The following is a 24875-nucleotide window of genomic DNA, read 5'->3' on the forward strand; positions in this document are numbered from 1 at the left end:
ACTTTTATATCCATACTAGTATAAAAGCTCGTCAAAAATGATGCGAAACCATTTTTAAATAATTAACGAAAATATAGAATTTAACTAAAACGAATTTGTACTACCATGTAGATAAGGTATTTCCCCTTCAAATTTCAGATAGGAAGTATTACAGCGGATACTCGGTGTATTTAAAAATAATCTGGTAGTTCGAATTGTTTTTCTAAACGTGCTCAAAGCCATTAACTAAAAAAAAAAGTCTAGAGAGGTTTATAACAAGCCTACATCTACTGGAGTTAACTAATCCAAGTTTCACTAGGGCTATTCTTTTGTCACAAAAACATACTTTATTGATTTTAAAAATCTCAAGAGTGGTTATTCAATTTTCTATTGCTGTGACGAATTTCAAACTTAGTTATACAATTTTGTGAAACTGCTTTTAAGGAGGAAAACAGGGAGTAAATTACTTTAAAGTAGATTTTGTTTCATACCAAATTTCGTCTTTATTCTAATGTGAATATTTCTTGAATGTGTTGTGAAGGTTAGTTACTAAAATTAAACAAAGTATTGACCAGTTATACAAAGAAACATTACATACAGCAATATGCGTCTCGTTTATACTTTGATCTTATAATAAACACACAAACCGCCATAAGGATAAGCCAACATTTATTGAGCAAACCCGACTTTGGTGATGTAGTTACACTACAGTTCTCTACTATTTACTAAACAACCGATTATTGGACTCATTTGCAGTTTTTTTTGTTTTTAATCTTTCTTACCAAACAATAACTTATGACACTGTCCTGTACACAGATAAAATGTGGCAATGACTAAATTAACAGATCTTCACAAATGCAAACATGTATGTACAAGCACTCACTCCTGGAACATACAGTAGTTCTGATGATTCTACACAGTTAACTCACACTTTGCGATGGATAAACCATTGTTGAAAAAGCTTTACAAAATTACAACATTGATTACTTGGAATTCCACGAATTTTTTTTATTGATAACTTACTGGCAGCAGAATACTGTAAAAATTACCAAGTAGTTACACGAAATACTAAATCTTACTGAAATTAAGTGTCCAAATATTCCTGTTTTCATCTCTATACATTAAAGGCTTTAAACTTAGCAGATCTGTAGGTATTACACCAAACATTACCTAGGAATAATTCCTTATATTTACAATTACAAAAAAAAGTTTATACACCTTTCAACTAAAAAAACTAAACATTTAAGAAAGATAGTTCTAACCATTTGTCCAAATTTTATTTTCAAATTTTTCTACATAACTAGTACTAGACATTTACGTCACCACAGATACATTAAGTGTGAGCTTCACAGTGACAACACAGAAATGTAAGGCTGCTAATCCTTTATTTCCCTTTACAAAATTTATTCTTCACATTTGCTTTAAGAAAATTTCAACATTGAACTACGTCCACATACGTGCTAAAAATAATTCCATTAGTACACCAAAATCCATCTTAACAAGGAATTTTTCTCGAAGAAGTAATAAAAAATTATCACATTACTTTGATGAACTTTACATCAAGTGTGTGTGTATGTATATATAGGTATGTTATACTCTTTCCCTCATGCACTAACAAGAATTTACCTTGTAAACCATCACCTCCATATGACATTTGTTGCAAAATGACCTTTGAATTCAAAAAACCATTGGTTTTCCAGCTATTAAGTTTAGTATAAACCAAGAAAGCTTCAAACCCTAGAGAAACAACCTTCATCTACATATTGAAGTTTCAAAATACATGTAACATTCAGCACTTTGACCGAATATCATCCTACTTATTTAAAAAAGTAAATATGGTTCAGTTAATATCAAAAAATTATTTAATAAAAACTTAGTAATAGTACATAAGAACAAATTCATACACAAGACATTAGTAATTACTGCAAAAACAAAATTAACACTTCTTTATTAACAGTATTTCTGTTTACAAGTTTAATGAACATCTGAAAAATAGCTTTAATAGTTTCTTTTCAGTAGCACTATTTTAAGTGTCACAAACCTTAAAATATGCTAGCAATCAAGTAACTGTGCTAAGTTCTTCAGTTATTTCTTTTAAAACAAGCAAGCTGCCCTTTAAAATAGTAATAAAATAGATTACAAAGACCCAGAGGTTATGTCAATTTTATTGGAATTACTGTCAGCAATTAGTCCTTCATGAATAAAAATTAGTTATTTTCATTCACTCTTCAACTAGCCTTCTCATCTGACCAAATATCGTTGTAACACTTGTAGAATATAACAGCACTTTTCTCTATCATCTTTTAACTTTCAAAATACTGCAAAACTTGCAACCATATCAAAATAAACACTAAACTTTAAATGTATTATTATGATAGCCAAGCAATACAGTACCACAGCAAGTTTAAGCTATATTTAAAATGACACTTGAAATTAATTTCAATGTAACAAAAGGCACAGATATTTTCTCTCATATCACCAGTCTTGCAATACTTTTAGCAGTGAGGAGTGCTGACAGTCTTAATACACAAGATGATTGAAGCATGTATTAAAACTAAGGACAAACTATATTTAGTAGCAGCAATTCCAAGTACTGGTTAGAATAAACTGTAATTACCTACAAAGGATGTAAATTATGTATTAGTGTAGAATTATGAGCTAAGATGAATTTAAACAGCAGAGATGTGTTATAAGTGTAAGTGTGTTTCTACTACTTTCAATTTCCCTTGGTCATCTTTGGTTCTATACTACTGCAACTATAATATAATTAACTAATCCAAACGTATTAAGGGTTTCAAGAAAGACTTCCTAAATTTCCAGATGAGGTAATGGATGATGAATAACTTAGGTTTTCATCTGGTTCATTCACAGAATGCGAATACTGCAAGAACTCTAAGGATGGACTTTTTTGTAAAGAGTGCCTGAAGCAGGAAGGTGTGCTGTCAGAACCAAACAAACTAAAGTCACTCTTGGTTTTCTTTACTGGTACTGGAGCACTTTTACTGTTGGAAAACTGGAGATGTGGTTGGTATGGTTCTACTGGTGAGCTACCAGCAGAATGGAAGGATCCTGATGACGAACTCCAACAAAGCTCTTTGGGCTTTGGTGAAAATCCACAAGTGTTGTAAAAGTGTGGTTTTACCTGACTGCCTTTAGTGGTAGATGGAACAGCATAATGTATACCATTCTGCTGGTTTGGTTCCAGACAAGATGTTAAAGCAGTACAATCATTATGTTGGGAACCACCTGCACTTGGAACTTTGTTTTTATTACGTTTAAAAACAGCCAACTCAAGTTGATGTCGTTTCTTCAATTCTTCTCTCTCTTGTTTTTGTCTAAAAGCAAAGTTTCAAAACGTAAGAACAAAATTAAAACCATTTCAAGCATCAGAAATTGTATTCATGACAAATATGTCAGAACTTTGTAAAGTACCTTAAAATGTACATATTGATAACAAAGTTTTATAAATATACAACTATGAAATAACTGTACTTTTACATACCTTTAATACAGGATTAACATTGACTAATCAACACAAGTAATATTAGAGGGTTACTTTTCCTTTAGGTTAGAGCTATAAATGTACCATCAGATCAGGATAGGTGTATCTTCAGATGAAACTATCACTTCTTTATAACTGTAAAGCTTTAACAAAAACCATATTTCAACTTAGTTTAGTTTTGAAGTGTTAATGTGTATACAACACCTTTAGCAAACCTACTAATATCCAAATCTTTAATTTCAACATCCTGTGAAGGAATATACAAAAATATAGTATCAGATGAAATGTATCTAGAGTTATAATGTAAAGTTTAAATTTCTCTTTACTTGAAATTTACTTTTGATAGACACCCGTCTGCACCAGAAAGTTATTTTACCTGGGGTGCACTACTACATAATTTCCTTGCAAGCCACATGCCTTGACCAAAGCTCTCACTCATACCCATGTATTATGCCACATTATAATCCTCCACAATGTGGGAAAGAAAAAAAATTTCAAAAATTCTACTCATCTCTACACCACAAAGCTAGGATCCTACACAGATGGAGGAGCTGGTAAAGATGTCAGAGCTTGAGCTCCTTTCTAAAAATAGCATCCTAAAAAGAAAACTCTAGGAGTATTACACTCACAAAGGGAGAGTAGCCTAACGGAACACCACCCAGTTTTCATGAAATGAGACAGCATGAGCACAAACAGCACAAATCAGAGAAAAGATAACTGGAGAGGAACAATTTTGTAAAGAATAAATGGAAGGGAGAATGATGGGGGAAAATTAACCATCATCCCAAGCAGTGCAAGGCTTTGAAAGAAGTAGTAGTCTAAAAATAATGTAGTTTGATTTCTGTAATAAAGCAGCATGAGACATCCAGTGCATATATATTTGAACAATATTTTCCATAAGCAAGTAGCAAAAAATACAACTTTAGGGCAGATGATACATGGAACAGAGGTAAAAATCCAAACAGAAAAGCAGTGAGAACCTTGAGAAAAGTGCAGAGGTTCCTCATTGAGCTAGGTAAGGGAGACAAACTGTCAAGTCTGAAAGAGGTCTGTCATAACAAAGAATGAAAGAGAAGGGCCAGCTAAGACAAAGTGGTGGTCTCTACAATTGACAAGTAAAGCTCTGTCAAAAGGCAAATTAGATAAAGCAAATTAAGATTACCAAATAGAAAGGAATGGAAAAGAGACCAGAGACTGAAAATAATCCAGTTGTAGAAGGTTGGCAACAAGGAGACAGAAAATATACTACTCTGGATAAAAAGCCTGGCAGTTTTCCAAGGGACCAGAAAAATAACACATGTGAAGCAAAAGACTGAACAACTCCCGATGAATGATAGGTATCTGTATCCAAAGTAAAAGGAAACTCTACAGCAGTGGAAAATGCTCCTAGGTGTCAAAAGGCACAAGAAAAAAACAAAACTGACAGAGCAAGTAAAAGAGAAGCAATAAGAAGAACCCAGTGGTGTTGTGTAAATAAGAGAACACAGGGAAAAAGGCAAAGAGGTGAATGGGCATAAAAAGGTTTTACCAATCCTGACTGAGTATTGACAACCAGAGCTGCAAAGTCAGATTTGAAACCCAAGAGAAAAGACTGGATTGAGAAGACTTAAAGGCATTGATTAAAGGATACTCAAAGTAGGATAACAAATCCAATGAAACAAAAGGCTGAAGATAACTTTCATGGGAAGGATACCAACCATATAAGATGAGAAATTTTCACCAAGTTCAAAATTCCCAGAATGTAAAATTAACAAATGATAGTTGCAGGTTCAAAAGATAAATTACAAAAAAGCAAAGGTCCCAAGAACAAGTGTCATCCTGACAGTTGAAGCAAGATACAATTGTGTAATCACTCAGACACTTGAAACACAACAAAGGAGTGGAAGAAATAAAGGGATGACAAGGGATTGTCCACTCTGAGGATCTACTGAGAGTTACATATTAGCAAGTCCAAAAGCAATATGGGATTTGAGGTTTGTCAGTTTCCAAGAGCAAGATAACCTGCTGTGCAAGTACAATAGACCAAAGTGTCTTGGAAACAACAATCTAGTCATGGAGATGCAGAAATGACAGTTAAGCTTGTACTACATGCAAGAGATATCTAGATGAATTAGATATTGAGTAAGCATCAAAACAGGTTTAAAGCATCTTACTAATTAATCCAAATGAGATCTTCCAAAAAGAGAGAAGTTGCCACCACAGAATCTCTTGCATGAAGGCAGCAGGAGCTAGTTATCCATATAATAACAGAAATCAAGAATCGACAATGAAAACAAATGCACACAAAACTGAAAACAAAGGGTCTTGATTAACTCAAAGGGAATGGCTCAAAAATAAACTGAATGTTGTAGACAAGCCAAGCAAATCAGAAAGTTAAAAAAAAAATGCACTGAAAACAATGTCGGTTCTTTACAACCCATGAAAGATCATCTCAGTAAGAAAACCATCCATCTTGAATTAAAGAATGCTGAGAAAGGGGTTGACGTGTCAAAATTATGACAGTCCCAATCCTCAATCTTCTTGAGGATAACAAAAACAGGAATAACCCAAAGATTTGTAAAGGGAGATCACAAATAGTAGAGCTCCAATTTCACAAGACCAAATCTGAGAGGTAGCACATAAAAAAAAAAAAAAAAAGTGTTGTGAAGGAGCAGTAAGTAGGAACAGAGGAGAAACACCATGTAACTCCTGTAGATAAGGAACCTTTTGGGGAAGCCACAATTTTCTAAGGCAGGAAACCAAATTAAAGTGTTGGTGAGCATAGTGTTCCAAAGAATTGAAAAAACCTTAATTCTTCATCACAAAGAATAAAAGAAAGAATGAGGTCTTGTTGATAATAAGGATGGAGATGTACACCTCATAGGAAGGAATCTGAACCAAACAGCCCAAAAACAAAAAACCCATGCCAACAAGGACAACAGTAGAAGAGAACAAAATTATGGCAAAGTAGACAAGTGTTGGGATCTAAACTGTCACTCACTATAAAAAGCCTCTGAAACAAGAAGAAAGGAGCTACAGGATGGTAAGATGGAGAGTAAACAGAAGATATGTAAAGAGCCAAAGTGGGAAAAGGGGGTACCTCAAGTGAGGAGACATTCTAGAGATGCAAGTTCAAGAAAAGGATCTGCATTATGGCCACAGGCCAAAGCATAGAATAACAAAGGAGAGAAGTTGAGGTTGATGCAAATTTAACCCAAAGTTGGGAGATAAAGGTATCAGCATGAGCACAAATATCTTAGGAGGGGTAAAATAAAGACAACAGTTTGTGAAGCAAAGAAACCCAAGACCCATCTAAAACAATTGGAGAAAGTCATTTGAGTAAAAATAGTTACACAGCAAGAAGGTAGAGGTATTAGTTCCACTTCAGAATAACCAATGGAAAGTGGTGGTTAAATTCATCAGAAAATAAGAGTGAACAAAACCAACAAACAAAAAATGGTACCTGGATTAGAGAAAATTATGCTCATAATTACTAAAGCACATGGGAGATGCATTTTTATCCTATTGGTGGAGGGTAGTACTCTAATGGTAATTAAATTATAGGCTGGCACAATAAACGTGCAAGCTTGGCACACAAAATTAAATGGCAGTGCATACAGGCTAATAGGAATTTGTGGGGTAAAGAGGTGGGTAGCACTTCTGAAAAATTGTTTATCTCTTAAAATGATTGGATACTGCTTGATGAAATTTTCTGAAATTTCAAATTTTGTAAAGATTTTATATGCAGTGTTACACAAAGTCTGTTCAGTTTAAGTAAATTAAGGTAATTTAGTGATTTATTATTAGTTTTCACAAGTATAAACATTTTATTTTAAAAGTTAGTTATGGAAAGTTTCAGTATGTACATTTTGTATGCAGTTAAACTGTTGTACTAGGACTTTGTAATATGGTTGACATCTTCCTTAAGCTTTAAGTTTTTCTTATGTGTAATATTATTTCTACCAGAAGGATATACATTTCTAGATTTTTCTGTCTTATAAATGTGGAGATACAAAGTTGAAGTGCAAAAAGTGAAGGTAGATTGTGCAATTGTCAGTTTAAGAATAAATGGATAATACCTAAAGTGAGATTCACAGCTTTTATTGTAATAAGAGAAATAAAGGAGAGTAATTTGTCTTATGAAAGTGGTCTAAAGTAGCTGAGCACACTTCTATGTACTTGGAAGAGGAAACAATTATTGAAAGTTAAATTCAACTGTATTAACTAATAGTTACATTTTACTTTGTACACATACATTTGATTTGTTTTTAACAGAAAACTTATTAGAAGGTCAGAGCATTAGTATATGGCTTCTCAAAGCTAAGACGTACAGAGTTACATCACTTCATGGCCAACGAGATTGAGAAACAAGTAGCTGAAATAAAATCCACACTTATATTGAAAATACTATGTGAAGTTAACACTATTTTGTTCAAAAATATTTATATTTTCTTCCTAGGGTAAGTTTATTTTATTAGATTCAGAAAAACAATAAATTCACAAATCAAATGGCTCTAATAAGTTCACAAAAATCAAAAGTATGTTATGTAATGAATAAACTTAACATTTAAATATTTAAAAGTTTGCTATAAAATACATTTCAATCCTGAATTTGAATAAGTTCTGTGGAATAATAGCATCAAGTTTTTTTTGTTGTTTTTTTTAAATGAATTCTGCACTTTTTCCTTGAAAGCAGGATATATCCATCCATGTAGAAAATGTAATAAGGATATAGCGTTTTATCTTTCTTTGTATAATAATATTCTCTGGTGTTTATGTTACAGTTCAAATATAATTACATCCAAGAGACACAAGGTATCCATCTGAAACTATTCTGAAACTTCAGTGAACTTCAGATTTGTCATTCAGTTATGTAGCTTGTCATAACAATATCCAAGTTTATGTAAACTGTTTACAGTAGTGACTCAGTTTGTGCACAATTTATTGAGACTGAAATTTTCCATACATTCATAACACTACAATTTTTCTATGACACCTTTTTTGTTAACTTCATTCTTAAATGTAATTATTTATACCTGTACTCTTGGTAGTTAAGTAAATAGACAAAAAAGTAGTGATGTGACCAACATGAATCACTAAACTGGCTAAAACCATTGCTAGTATGAATATACCCAATGAGGTTTACATAAATAATAATGAAAGATTCCACTAACAAAAGCTAATGTCTGACTAGTTACAGTGTAATGAATTTCATTACTTCTATAGTTATGGTTTCCATCTACTGAATAATGAAATGTAATACTGAATTGTGTACTTTCTCAGTCAGTGAATGAGCAAGTGAGAGGAAATTCACTTTTCTCTATGGTATTCAATTTGGGGGAATTTTTTACCACAATTTCTCAGGATACAGTACTTTGTGGCTTTGTATGAAAAAACTATGCCAATCTGTTTCACTTTCTTGAATAAACAGGCAAACATCACTCGGAAGGCAAGACTTTCTTACACTCATATAAGAAAATGGAAGGTGTCCACTATTCACAATATAAATTTGTGCAATGACTTGGGTATCTTTTAAGATATGCTCCACATAAATCATGCTCAATATATATACATAAAATATAATGTGTAATTAACTTGATTATCTAAATATTTAACACGTACCTTTCTAGAATCCTTGCATATTCACTACTGAGGTCATCTTCAAAATCAGAATCCTGTTTTTCGTCATCATCCAATGTATGCTAAACAAAATAGAAATGTTAAGGTATAAAAAAGTTCACTACTGTTATTTTTTAATTTTGGTGCATTCTATTTGAAGTTTCTTATTCTCAATAAGCAGTTATTTTTGAGATAAATCAACTTTTAAAAAACCTAAAAATGTATAGATATTGTAATGAAAGTAATATATTTTTGTAAGAAACTTCAAGATTTTAAACATACCTACAAATTTATTTTGCAATATTAATTGTCCACACTATACAATGAGTTTGTAATGAAAAACAAAATAGAAGACAAGACAGATCAGAACACTGGCATAGCTGAACCATAAAGGTAATTTTGATTGTGCTATACCTGTTGAAAAGTTACAGAAAGACTATTCCTAGTAAACTGTCCATAGTCAAGTTTTACTATTTTATAAGAAATGAATAGTAAACAAAAAACTGGAAACAAATATGAAGCTGTATTCTTGCATTAACTAGTCAGAACTATTATTTAAATTAATGTAAAATACTTTGAAACTATATTGAATTTTTATTTAAAAACTTGTTTACAGTATTATAAAATGTAAATATAATACTAATGAAATATTTAAACAATAATTAGCATATTATTAAACAAGAAATGCACAGTAGCTCCAAAGTTACAAGCACAAAGAAAATAGAAGAATCCATTGAAACAGCTGACATAAATAAAGAACAAACAGGAAATAAGTCAAATGATATTAAAAATGGAAATGTACATTAGAGAATTAGTTCACGTTGAAAACACTGCACACAGGATCGGGTTAAACAGCAGTAGGTAATGATTTAAATTAAAACACTTTACAAACAGTCTGCAAGGACTGAAGATAAGATTAACCAAAAGAAATGATTCATAATGGAAAGTGAATCACAAAAAAACCCAAAAAGAGTGACTGATGGATGCTGAAAATAACTAGTTTGGAAACAAAATATGAAATCAACTGAAGAGAATCACTTAAAACTGGAAGTACTGAAAACAGTATCAATTGAAACATGTTGAATACAATTTGAACTTAGAAACAAAGTACTGATTTAAATTTAAGGTAAAACTAATTGAAAACCTGCAAATATTGAAGAAAGCAGCAAACAGTTACAAATACTGGTCAGTATTTATTAAAAGATTGGACAAGCCAAAAAGCTGCAAGACAAGAACTGACTGATACATACAGTAATATGCAAAAGTGTTAGGACAAGAAAACATTTGATTCTTTCCATTTGATACAGCTAATTCTTCATGCTATTATGGGATGTAAATAACACTTGTAATGCTTCATTAATACCAGTTGACAACTGAATGAACCAGGATGGGAATATTCATTAGAATTTCCATATACTTGTACCAAGGGTATGTCATAATGGTTCTGTTTGAATGAACATACTGATCAAATTTAGGGTCTGATAAATCTGTCATGGTAACCCATACAGTGTCTTTACTATATAGAAAGATGCTAACAATGTGCTAACATATGAAACTAAAGAAATCAATTTAATAGCACTGCACAAATAAACCTTGATAAAAACAGTGTTTAACATTATATATATATAAGTTTTGTTGTCATGACATGGCCCAAAAAAACAGAATTGTCAGCAGTTCAGAGTGTACATTAAAAGCTTTGTGATACTTGATGGGCTCCCCAACAAATTATTGAAGACTTGAAATACTGCCAAAATACTTAAGTACACCCTAAATTATTGGACCACAACAGGTAAATTTGAAAATAGGGAAGGAAGAGATAGAACACCTAAACCCAATAATACTGATCTTATGTTAGTTTATGCAGCCTTCAGGACAAAAGCAAAACTGCCATAGATCTCACATATAAAATAAACAACAATGTACAAAATGACAGAAAAGTGTCCAGTTCCACAGTATCAAGATATACTTTGATATTCAAATATTCTCAGAGACTGAAAATTTGCTGAAAAGTACAATAAACTGGACTACTGATAATTGAAAAAGGGTGTCATGGTCAGACAAGTCCAAGTTTGAAATATCTGGTTCAAAGCAAGGGTTGGATGTCCAACAGAATAAAGAAACTTACCTCAATGCATAGCTTCTATCATAGAGCATGGGGGAGGCAGAGTGATGATTTGTGGGTTTTTCTACTGAGACAAAAGGAGAAATTTGCAAAATAGATAGAATAATGGAGCAGTACAAGTACCATCAGATACTGATCCATCAGTATATACAAGGTTTTGGTTGTTGTTCATAAAGAATTCTATGACTCCAAAAAACTCATCCAACCTATGCAGAAATTACTTAACTAAAACAGAAGCTGTTAGAGTTATTTACATGATGCAATGACCCCATAAATCTCCATTCTCAACCCAGTTAAGCAGATCTGGAACTTTCTAGATTAAAACCCTGTTAAATCAAAAAGTTACTTCTACAGAAACTTTGTGGGAGTATCAGACATATCTGGAGTGAAATTCCAAAAGACGCTAAGTGTGTTGCAACGGTTCCTAAAAAGACTGTCTACAGTTGTTAATATTTTGTATGTTCAAGCAAAGAGTGAACATGCAAAATATTAACTGAACAATCACTTCCACCATGTTTGTTGTAATAAATACAAAAATTAATAAAATTTAGGTTTCACCAAAAGATTTACCTTCCATTGTTCTTTGAAAGTAACCTGAAATATAATTTTTAACTTTCCACTAACACTTTTGCACAGTACTACACATTAGTGTAAAAAGTTAAAAGCTACAAATATTGACTTGTTATAAACAAGTAGTGATAAAGTAATGATCTTTACATATACTTTAAACAATTGAAGATAACAGTAGAAAACTTGGGAATACATTTAAAAGCTGTAAGCATTGTACTCAGAAATAACTTGACACAGATGTTTGAATGAAAATAGTGACAACATTTAATAATTATGTCCCAAACACTTAAAAGGTAAAAAGCAGTAATCAGATGCTAAGATATTTTGCTGCTTATATTACAATTGCATAAGCACTAAAAGAAATGTAAAGATGGCAAGCAAGTTATAAAGCATACATTTGCAAATGAGGTTGAAGAATTGAGAATTTGCCAAGACAGAAGAGAAGAGGCTGAAGAATTTTTTTTCCCTCTTTGAAATCCTTGCAGGCTTACCAAAAACTGTCCAAATGGCATACAGCATCCAAGGTGCAAGTTTTTCTTGCATATTTGAGAAAACATGCCATTAATGTTGTGGTTTCCTGATGACTTGGATAGATCTGACGTGCTGCAAAGGTTGTGTTCTAATTTTTTATCAAGGTTATAAGAAGACGACTGAATATAATTGACAGGCTCTAAACTTTTAATATTTGGGACTCTACTATATTCCAAACAATTTAAGGATGTTTCAGTTTTAGTTCTATACAAATTAGTAGATTCTAAGACTCTCTGCCTTTGTGATGCATTTACACCAATACTTCTACAAGAGACATTTTCAGTTTGGGTTTGAGCATCTCTTAAGATTAATGAAACTGGAGCAATTGGCACCAATTCATTTTGAAAATGGTGCCCCTCATGAGCAAGAGGGGCAGACATTAGCTGAGTAGAGGTTTTCAATCTTTGAGATGAAGGTTCAAGACCTTCACTGTATAGATTAGAAGACAAATTGTAAAGTTGTGGATGGTCATTTCTGGTGATTCCCATTATCTTGGCAAGAGCCATTTCTAATGTTCTAGGGACATTATCTCCAGTGGGACAGTGTTTAAAGTTGTGTACTAGTTCAGTAGAAGGAAATGTGGCATAGCCACCTAAGGGGCATGCAGTGCTGTTATCAAAACCAGAACAGTGACAAGCTAATTGTTCAGTACTTGATGCAGTAGATCTTCTATAAGGATCAGTGGACAAAGTTTCTGAAGAACCTTCTAAAACATCAATTTGTTTCAAATTAAAATTTTCTAATGCTTTTTCTGTTAACTTAGGGGGAACTGCAAGATGGGAAAAATCTCTGGAATGGGCTGGGTCACTCTGGGAACGATGTACAGCTGAGAAATGAGCATGAATTGAAGGGAATTTTGTGTCTGGACGTTTTTCATATCCTCTGCTCTCAAGGTCCTGATGGTAATGTTAATGAAAGGAAAATCAAAAATCAAAACAGAAAAACTTCATGCACATCTCACAAACTGAAAACAAACATACAATCGTGCACTTAATTACTGTAAACTTTAAAAATGTTATACTGTAATACAGAATATTAACAATGCATCATACCGTGTTTCTCCGAAAATAAGACAGGGCTTATATTAATTTTCACTCCAAAATATGACACTAGGGCTTATTTTCGGGGATGTCTTATTTTGATATATTAAAAAAAATGAAGTTACAAAGTAAAACTATTAAACTAACCATTTAAAATAAACATATTAAACTATTAAACTAACTGATTAATACTTAAACAAACTAATTAACTAACTATTAAACTAATTAATAAATTAATTTTTTTTTTTTTTATTTCTTTCCTCTTCCTGCCACTCTTAACTACGGCTTATTTTAAGGGTAGGGTTTATATTAAAACTATCCCCAAAAATCACACTAGGTCTTATTTTATGGGTAGGTCTTATTATCGGAAAAACACGGTAATATACCTCAACAAATAACTTTTGCTTGTGGTACCACACTAATATTTTGTTGATTGAAACCAACAAGTACTGGTAAACATCCAATAAGTATTAATGAAGTAAAACCAATGGACACCAATTAATGTTTTGTTACATAAGATAGTTCAAAGATAATTATTAAAAGTTTACCACATATACACTTTAAATTTTGCAAATAAATTGAGAAAAATGTTCATCTAATTGTTACTTTCAATAAAGTGGTTTGCTTGCAGGCTGAAAACTTTATCCAGGGTATTGTTTTCATTAAGCTGGACACACCATCATTAAAACATACAAATACAATTATATTGCTATAATGTTATTTGAGCTATTTTAAAAATACAGTTTGGAATACTTTTAGACCCAAATATAGAGACTCAAGAATTATGTTGATTAAAGAACCCTTTTAAACTAGTTTCAAAACTGGTTGATGAGATTTTAATTCAGATTAAAAACGAATGTTCATTGTGATAAAGTAAAATATCTTTAGAGATAAAAACTCACCTCTGAGCTAGTCTGGCTACTTCCATCTTGAATGGGTACCCCTACTGACAGGGTTTTAAAACTTATCCCTTCAACATGGGGTCTTTCATCAATACTCTGAACTGGTGTATTGAAAGAAAGAGATAAGGATTCATCATACATTACTGGCTTTACTTTGAAACGACCATAACAAGTTTCTGGTTCAGAGTTACTAATAATGCTGCTATCACCTTGGAATTTAGACTCCAGGACCTGTATTTTATCTCTCTCTGTAGTATTACCTGCCGATTCTTCACCATTTGAAAACTTTATCATTTCTGGTTTAGAAAACTGGTTATCACAAACAGCACCATCTTTATCAGAAAGATTTTCCATCACTGGTGTCACCAGGAATCGTGAAAGTTTGGTGGTCTGCTGCTTCGTTGTCTTCGTAAGTTGTTGGTCATCACTTTGTTGTGAAGCTGGGTTCTCTACAAAGACCAATGTTAAAAAACATTTACACAAAATATGAATTGGGCTTACTTATGAACTGTAATCCATTCCATAAAATACTGAATACAATAAACTTCACCTTCAATATCAAACTGTTACTTCAGATAAAAACAATTTTCTTTTACTTGGTCATCTACTGCATACTTTTTAATCAGGTGGTAAAAAGGATATCTAACTGACCAAATCTTTTAATAATAGCTAATTTGATTTACAAATGGGTTGATAGTAAATACTTATCACTTGTAATAATGCTACATTACCTGGTAAAAGATTTAAAGGCAGGCTGGTAGGTTGCACTAGTGTTGAAAATTCATTGGTATTAGACACAGATGATGAGTTAGAAAAAGCCAAAACACCAACATCAACAGCTGTACTGCTAGATTCTGGAATAATGGACACATTAGAAATTCTAGACTGTTGAGGAATTACACTTGTCACTGGTGGCTCTGATTTTGGAGGCAATATGGATGAAGAATCTGTTTTTAGCACATTTGAAAAAGCTGAATGCAATGGGATCTGGCTTGAAACAGTTGAAGATGAATTAAGTTGCACAGATGGTAATGATACACTGCTTACAAAGGGAGTAACAGGTTGAGATAAGAACTGCCGCTGTGGAATTTCCCGAACATGAGAAATACTGGTACCGGTTGAAGAAACAATTACAGTAGGAGATTGAACTTGGGATTGGACTTGTGTAAAGTGATGACCATGAAAAGCAGACAAAGGAAGGCGAGGCTGTGGCTGGGACATTAATGTAGCAGGGATAGAAGTTTGCTGGGGTCCAGGTAATACCTGGGGCTGAGGATGAGCTGGAGTGGTGATGGTTTGTGCTGGAACAGTCTGTGCAAAAATAGCTTGTAAACCTTGTTCAATATTGGCTGTTAAACCAGCAGAAGCACTGGTTACACTGTGCAGTTTCTGTAACTCCACCTTAAGGTCCTCCAAGTTTGTTGCAACATTTTGTTTACGAGGCATTGCACTATCTGCATTGGAAGACATTAATGGAAGTTTAGAACTGATGGATACTGTCCCTACTGATAATGCACTCACTGTTTCAACAGCACATGAAGTCACTTGCGACAGTATTGTAGTTGCACACGTGGAGTCTGAACATAGCACAGTTTGATGAGAAGTTAAGGGCTGCACTCTCTCTTTACTCGGTGCAATGTGTGAAGCAACACTTTTCCCAATTGTGGAGTGTTCCAATTTTTCAATTTCTAGCAAAGAATCTGAAGTAGATAAAGAATCATGTGAATCAGGAGGTATTTGATATACAGTTGAGAAAGAAGGTGCCATCACTGGAACTCCAACTGATTGAGTAAGAGTTACAACACCTGAAACAAAACATTTGGAGATTGTCTGACCAACACAAAAAGATTCTGCTTCAGGTACTTTATTAGTAGTAGTGGTCTGGGAAATGCCTGAAGTGGATAGTAAATCAGGTAAAGGTAAATCCTGTAACTCTGAAAGAGTTTGAGGAATAGTTATCTGTTGATGTTTTGTAGATTTGAATAAAGTAACAGCTGGCTGTGTTGAGGTACCAGAGGTTAATGACAAATGATCAGATGTATGTGTAGCTGAATAATCCATTTGATTCATTTCAATATCAGATATGGGAAATGTCATTTGTTTATCTGGTAAGTGACAAGGAGCTAAACTTGATACAGTCTCTAGGTGTGTTACTTGACTTGTTATACTAGTATAATCAGGAACTATTTTTGGTTGAGCAATAGTTGATAGCTTAGTAGAAACTGGTTCTGCAAGTTGTTTTGGAGATTCAACCAAGAAAGTACCTGACTGAGTGGCAGCTTCTTGCTGAGAAAGCGGACTTCCAGGTCCACTAGGACTAGAAGCAGCCTGTAAAACTGTTGGTTGTCTCAGATAGCTTCCATTTTGGTTGGTTGTCGAAATAGGTTGAGAAACAACTGGTTGTTTTAGCTGCTGATTTTGAAAATTATCAGCTGTAGTAACAGCTTTAGGTACAGCTAGAGACTGAGGTAGCTTACTCTTACACTGACTGATAACAGACTGAAGAGTAACTGAAGATTGAGTTGTATGATTGGTAACATAGCTTGTGGTAAGAGCATCTTGTTTAAAATGATTGAGTTGTGGTATTTGACTTGTAGTACTACAGTGAGGGACAAGTACAGACTGCATAACTTGGCTGGTAGAAACATTCGGGTAACACACAGTTTCCAATTGTAAATTCTGACTGATTACAGCAGATTGAGAGATAACTGCTGGTTGCGAAAATCGACGAGTGCTGTCAGTCGATTGGGGGACAGCTGCTGGTTGTGAAAGTCGACGACTGCTATTAACAGATTGGGGGACAGCTGCTGGTTGTGAAAGTTGAAAGGTGTTACCAACACACTGGGGAACAAAATTTGGTGGCAACTGAGCACTAGTTACAATAGTGTGAGGGACAACTGATGTTTGTAGATCCTGGCTGGTGGTAACAAGAGAGTGAGGGATAACTGTTGCTTGTGGGAACCAACTGGTAGCAGAATAAGGGACACTTTGACCATCAGTCATAAAACTTTCATAAACAGGAGTCTGTGTTTGAGCCTCACTAAGCTGTACAGTCTGTTGTATTTCTCTAGAGCTGCATTCTTCAAACTCTACTTCAGACACAGGAACCCCAGACTGTTTTAATGTTTCTGAAGTGCTTGACATGTTTTCTTCTCTTGGTTTGCCAAGTGGTTTCAGGCTGTGACATGTGGAGGCAGCTGAATCTTCTCCAAATAATCCTTCAGAAGCAGTTTGGGTGTATTCAACAAATGTGACCTTAAAAAAAATTTCCATAAGATAATGTGAAAATGTTTCATAATTATCTTTCATAAATAAAAATATTTCTTTCATTATGTTATTAGAAACAGAATATCACACACACACACACACACACACACGTTAAGTATAAGCTGGAAGCCTTTGCTTTATTTTGTGCAGTTTAACCAGATTCAGATTTCTTCTAATACAAATCTACAGGTCTAATTTATATTGCTCAATAAAACAAAGTTTAATAATGTTTCTTGTTCCTTTCTGCTTCAATGTCAAAACAAAAACTTGAAAATAAATTTCTATAACCTAAGGTTGCACTGTGGAAGTTCTGTATACTGCAAAATGAAGTGTTACTATACATAGCTAGTTTCAGCTGGCTTCCATATCGCAGCCTGAAACTACTAGTCACCAATGGCATGAAGAGAAAAGGAAATGAGTTGTGCATTTCAGAAGCACACATTAATTGTGGTAAGCTTAGATTATAGTAGAAAGTAAGTTATATAAGGCAACCATCTGGTTAGAAAAGCAATTAACTGAAGCTTATTCCTACCTTAGCAAAAATGTGTGTTCCCTAATCCTGCAATTTTCACCTTTAAACAGGACAAACATTGTCCTGTCAAATCCCTTAATTTTATACACCTCAATCAGATCCTCTCTAAATTATTTTCTCATAAGAAAATTTGTGACCTCAACCTGTACTTGTATACAGCCTATCAATCCCAAGTATCGTATCAGTTGCCCTCTAAACCCTGTTCAACAATTCAAATGTCCTTTGTAAGTTAAAGGATTCCAAAGACTAAATACAATACTCCAAATATGGTTTAACCAGTGGCCTACACAACTAAATTACAACTCTTTAGATTTGTATTCAGTATTTCTACAGATACGACCTACAACTTCATTTGCTCTGCCACTAGTAACAGCACACTACTTAGATGGTTTAAGAGACTGATCAACTATTACAAGTTTCCTTTTCTTTCATAACACTGTTAAGGTTATTTCCATGAAAACTATACTCATTAAAATAACCTTGGGCCTATTATAATTAAAATCCATCTTATTTGCTCAACACTAAATGATCTAAATTCCTTTGTAAAGCAACAGCATACTCTTTACAACAAGCAACAACCAAAGACATTAGTAATATCAGTAAATTGTTTTAAAGTAATTTACTGAATATTCCCTTAAGCTCTGATGTACATAAAATTCTAACAGTGAGTCCCAGGTACATCACTTGGATAGAAGCAAGTTGCTATAAGTGGATCTCAGCCAGCAACTTCTCTATTCAATAAGAACATTTATCTCCACCCCACATCTTTATTTTTAAAGAAGTTTTACTTAGCAATTTTACAAATGCTTTCTAAAATTTCAGATGCACCAAATCTACACATTTACATAAGCAGTAAGTTTCAAAAAAATGTCAAAGATTAATTAGTAAAGCAAAATTTCTCCCAGGTGTAAACCATGCTTACTATTCAGCTATTCAAAAGAATGTTAAACTTTATTGAATAGCTTTACAGAGCACCCATTATCAAACTTTCAAACCTTTTCCCATCATTGATGGGATGGTGAGGCCTATAATTTAGTTTTTTTTTTTTTAATGTGTATAAAATCACCTCCAAAGAGTAACATTAGCTAACTTCCTATCTTCTAGCATTTCTCTCCTATACAAGGACTAACAAGTGGATTGGACATACAATCTTTAACTTATTTCAAAGCACTTGCAGAAATATCTGGCCCAGGAGACTTCTTTATACCCTGTTTTATTATTGTTATTTAACAAGTTCAAAATTAATAATACTCTTGTTTGATTTTTTCTGGCAACTGTTCAGAAAGAGGAATACTACTGAAATCTTTAGTAAAAATTGAAGAAAAGGTAGAATTTAGTCATGTAGTCATCTCAGATATACATCCTTTAACATTTTGCTTATCCTTATTAATGTATATAAAAGAAATTCAATTGAATTATATGATTAACCAACTTTCCATATACCCTCATTAATTTCCAAGTTTGTCTTACCAATACTATCTTTATACTCATTCAGGTTTCTTATAACATGGAATTTCAAACTTCACATTTAAGATGCTTTAATTTTACCCAACTAGTTTTTATTTTTAAGTGGCAACCACTTTTTCCATAAGAAAAACATCAAATATTTTTAAATCCACAAAAGAACGTGTCATCTGACGCTTCAACCATTAATAGTCTAAGACTTACAAGAGTACTTTGGAGAGTAAAAAAATCAAATGGTTGAAATCACATTTTTGACTTGGTGCCAAGTCAATATGCATTCAAATTTACCAACATCTAATCATTGTATATTCCCCCCCCCCTCACATGGGACAATCCAATAATGGTACATAATGTTTAAACCATAACTTAAAATACCTAGGTAGTCAAACAGACAAAATGACCTTGGTAAGCAAAAATTTTATGCAACATGACAAAGTTACATATATCATATTGCTAGAAATAAAATCTTGCAATAACCTACCCTACTCGTATCTTAACCGATATTTTCCTTAACAATTTCATATTTTTCACGAAGTGGTAACATTTATTAAAGACAGTGCCATCTTTAAATTAATTCCAAAAGTACACTTACAGGTTCAAGGCCTGTTTTAGTTCCTTGTTGCTGATGTTGAGGTAAGACAATCTGCCCATCTGCTGAGTCATTAACCACCATTGACGGAAGGGTAGTATCAGAGGAACTAGGTATCCCAGAACTACTATATGCTGCAGAAGTTAACTCAGCCAGTTTCTGCTGTAGACTACTTAAATCTGGCACATGAGGCAGGTTCTGCGATTGGTAAGGAATAGCACTACTGCTACTCATGGTACTTCTAATAGATATAAAACTTGTGATTTAACAAAACCTTGCATGCTGCCAACAAAAGTTTAGATTATAAAAACTTGTATACATTCATATAAAACAAGTATTTGCAATCAATCTCAAAATTACTTTTATATCTCAGGATCCAGTTTCATTAATAGCTTAAACTTTACTTAACAGACATTATGCAACTTTAAAAAAAAAACTTTTTTATCCAAAATCAAACAAGATCTTTAATAAAATAAAAGTTTAATCCTGCTTTGAAAAAGAATAAAATTTAAATGAAATAAACTTAATATTATTCCGATAATTATCTTTACAGCAACTAAGATTATCATTATTAGTCATATCAGAAAAGCTGCCACAACATTAACAACTCAGGTTTGACAGAGATCACAAAAGAAACATACACAAGTTATATCTGTTGTGTATTCATGCATATGAAGTCTGAGTTATAAATACTATATTAATTAGTGTCAAAATAAAATCATTCTTCGCATACAGTCAACTTATCAAAATCAGGATTTCCATTATTATTTCAACTGTTCAAGTAATTGAATTATTACCACTAATTTCATGTGTTTTCATCAACTGAAGGTTGTTCTGATCAGTCTTTGTATCATGATTCACGAAAATAATAAACTAATCTAATTTTATGCTTTTTGCTATTTTCAATTACTCCAAACATCCAAGTTTTGTGTGAAAGTAATTCATTAATCAAACTGAATAATGATACATTTAATCATCAGGTGCAAACTATTAACCCTGCTCTCATTAAAAACTAAGCATGTGGAGCCTGGAGTACATTGGGTATTATAATAGTACAAATGAAATAATTTTACACATACATTGGATAAATCAGTAATATGCTATACTAATCAACACTTTGTTAACACAAAATTCTGGAATATCCATTTGCTCAACTCTTATTGACAATAATGCTTATGCAATTACTACAATATTGCAGCTAAAAACTTGTATAACAACGAGGATACTAAACTCAAATCAATGCACTTTAGTAATATGGTTTTGTTTCATGAGGGTATATTTAAAGTGATTTGTATATTACATTTTTTACATTAGTGACTGGCTTTTTTCACGTTTTATTCACATAGATAACCTGCTTTGATAAGAAAGTTTATTACAGATTAAGACTTCAACTGTTAATTAAATAACTATGGGTAGTTTTAACTTCAGATATTGATTGGGAAATGCTAGAATCACACCATGAGAAAGGTTTCTGAAACCTGTTCAAGATGTATTTCTTCAAGGAAACTGCTAGGAATAATGTTTTATATTTATTGTAATTTCCAATACAGAAATTGTTGAAAACCTAGTTAAAAGTAATCACTGCTCTATTAGGTTTGATGTTTTGCTGTGTACTATTTTGATTCCAAATTTTTTAAAAAACATTCATGATTTATCTGTTGGGAATTGGGCAGCTCAGTTATATGGAGACACTGAGCCAATGTGGAAAATGTCAAGAAATATTTGTCAATAGTCAAGAAAAATTATTCGAAAAAGAAAATGGTTGTTACAAGTGAAATATTGCATTGTTTCAAAGAACATGTAAGAGATAAAATTAAAAGCATCACATATTTAAGAAATTTAAATTGACTGGCATGATAAAAATTCAAAATATATATATAGATCAGTAAAGGTAGTCAAATAAGAAATTAAAACATCCAAAAGGATGTACGAGAAAAAATGAAACAGCTGAATCAAATTGACAGTAAGGATTTTTTTTTAAATACGTTAAGGGTAAATAAAATGTTAAGATGCAGATAGGACCCTTGAAGAATGGCAAAAGGCTTGTATCTCATGATTATGAAATGGCTAGGTTATTAAATTCTGCTTTTGATCTCAGTTTTTACATGTGTATACTTCTGTAGTATTCATCACTTTGAACAAATGATAGATGAAAAAGTTGAATAAGGCAACTGCATAAATTCTGAACTTGTTAAAATAACACTGGGAAGTTTAAAGAATAAGACTTTTTGACCAGATAATATTTCTCCAAGGATTATAAAAGATCGAGGACTGAATAAATCACTTCCCACAATTCTGTTTTCGTAAGTCATTGAATATTGGACAGGTACCAACAGATTAGAAGTTAGCCTATCTATCTTGGAGGTAAATAATAGTTGTTCCAATAATTATAGGCCAAAAATGTTGTGGGAAACTTTTTGGAAAGTCTGATAAAAGATGGTTTGTAAAGTCATTTAACAAAGTTTTGAATTTTATCAAATAGTCAACAGTTTCACAAAGGGAAAATCTTGCCTTACAAATCTTTTGACATACTTGGGAAATGTTACTGCACATGTGGATGAGAGTAAGGATACAGATCAGGTGTACATTTATTTTCAGAAAGGATTTGACAAAATGCTAACTTATAAGGCTTGTAAAGAAAAATTTTTTCTATAAATGCAGGGGATAAGTTAACTTATTGAATAGAAGAGTGGTTTGAAGGAAGAAAAGCCTGGGGTTGTCATAAATGGATTTCACTCAAACTATATTAATGTTGCAAGTGGTGAACATAACCCAGAACTCAGTCTTAGAAGCTTTGCTCTTTTAGATTTACCTTAATGACAGATGAAGGAATGGTAAATTACTTACATTTGCTGATAAAGGAAACACTCAAGCCAAAAGAAGTGGACCTGGGTAGCCAGAGTGAGAAGTAGGGACAGAAGTAAACAGGCTCATCAACTCTAAACACAGATGGCAAAATGTTTCAGAAGTTTTGCAAATGACTGTTGAAAATACAGAGAGATCTGTCTACACTCCCACTGTGGCAGTAAAACAGAGCAAGTCAGCATGTGTCAAGATGGAGTGGGAGACTAGCTTCTGGACCTTTGGGTAGGAGATATTGTTCAGTCTTCAAATACTGCACCCGTTTTTCCTCCACCCACTTAGGACAAGAACTACAGTTAGAGATGTGAACTACTACAGTTAATGTGGTTCCAGTTTGCACTCATAGGCATCGTGATCTTTCCCACCACAATGATGACATGTTAAAGAACCATGACGTCTTCAAGTGGCCAAATTGCTGACACTGGAAATATCTTAGAGGACCAGGGATGTATGGCCGTATCTTACAATTCAGATAACCTGCCTTGACTGTGGCAGGTGAGCTAGGTGATGCAAAGATCCAAAATCAAAATACCAGTAGGCATAATTCCATCTTTGAGTGAATATTATATTTGATACACTGCAGAAATGATTTAACTGAAAAAGCCAGCAAAGATATCAGGAAGTGTTCAAGTCCCTCTCAACAGCAACTTTTGAGAAATTCAGGGTAGCATGGGGGAGTAAACTATGGGTATATACCCAATGCTCTAAATTCAGGAGGAGTTTGGTGTGCTGTGGTGAAGGTGTCTCCCAAGCACACCTTCCTGAATGACATAGGGGAGCCAGAAAGCCCCTCTAATCCCTTTGAAAGAAAAATGGAGATGACTGCTCTGAGGATCTCCCAGACATCAAATGCAGAATGTTATGCAGTTACCATAAAAGTTGAACTCAACACCTGTTTCTCAGAGTTACCACATGTGGTTGTCTTCCAATAATATGTTTACTTTGTTTATTTTGTTTCTGTTTATGAATGGGGTATCCATAATAAAATAGCATTTTAGTGCCTTCTGTCCCCACTCACCATGGAGACCCAGAAGGGGATACACTGCAATGTCATTCATGAATACTGCAGGAATGCCAGTTTCATGAGCACTATACCCCAACACCAACAATGTCCACAACACCTATTGAAAATGTCCAACAGTAGTACTTGGTTGACCCCAGCCCAAATGACCCTGGGGACTACTCCAAAGCCACCCCACAAGAATTCATGGCCAAAGTCATGTGTTAGGGTTGGACCCCTCAACCACCAGGATTCTCTCATCCCCTTCATTGGTCTTAATGCATGGCAAACACATGGATGGATGTTCAGATCTCACGGAAGTAAACTGAAATTACACAACCTACAGGAATACACCCCCAGGGGTTATAAAAGGAATTAATTATGTTAATACATCAACATTTTTCATACCCAACAGCAAGAATTGTAGAATTAGGGGACAAATAGATATACGTAAGGTAGAAGCCATTTTGAGCTAAGACTTTCTTAAATTGGGTGATTAGCCTATGAAATGGGATGCCTTTAGATGTTGTGGAGGCACTAAATGAGTAAGTTTAAAAGAAAGCTTGACATTTGAATGATAAGGGCTGGTTTTAGTTTTTAGTTTAGACGATGGGAGAGCTGAGATACAAAAATAGGTTCCTTGTTGCCCCTAAAAACATTATATATTATAACATTAATATAAATATAGTTATAGAAACACTATTGTCTTTAAAATACTTAACCTGAGCACTTTTTAACAAGGCTAACAAAATAATGACCAAAAAATGCTGAAAAAAGCAATAAACACTACTGACTACTGTACACTTTGCAAATTAATTAAACCATAACAATATTCAATTACATAATTTGTAACAATAAAATCAATAGCATGAAGTTAATGCTACTCTTAGAGATTAGCTATTTTTATTTACTTTCTA

General features: G+C 33.3%; 1 protein-coding gene across 6 annotated transcripts in view; it reads right to left on the bottom strand.

The window, feature by feature from the left end:
• Positions 1–631: 631 nt before the first annotated feature.
• LOC143244016 (uncharacterized) overlaps positions 632–24875 on the bottom strand; it is a 72318-nt gene continuing 48074 nt past the window's right edge. For 5 of the 6 annotated variants that reach the window (XM_076487972.1, XM_076487962.1, XM_076487996.1 and 2 more), the window contains 6 exons: positions 20100–20337; positions 14976–17499; positions 14245–14693; positions 12263–13198; positions 9083–9162; positions 632–3314 (listed from right to left, as the gene is read on the bottom strand). In XM_076487972.1, the coding sequence (XP_076344087.1) occupies positions 2774–3314; positions 9083–9162; positions 12263–13198; positions 14245–14693; positions 14976–17499; positions 20100–20337 (4768 nt within the window). In that variant the 3' untranslated portion in view covers positions 632–2773. The remainder of the gene's footprint in view (positions 3315–9082; positions 9163–12262; positions 13199–14244; positions 14694–14975; positions 17500–20099; positions 20338–24875) is intronic. The other variant, XM_076487977.1, reaches the window with a different exon arrangement.

This window comes from Tachypleus tridentatus, chromosome 1 (assembly GCF_004210375.1).
Source record: "Tachypleus tridentatus isolate NWPU-2018 chromosome 1, ASM421037v1, whole genome shotgun sequence".
Classification (NCBI taxonomy): Eukaryota; Metazoa; Arthropoda; class Merostomata; order Xiphosura; family Limulidae; genus Tachypleus; species Tachypleus tridentatus.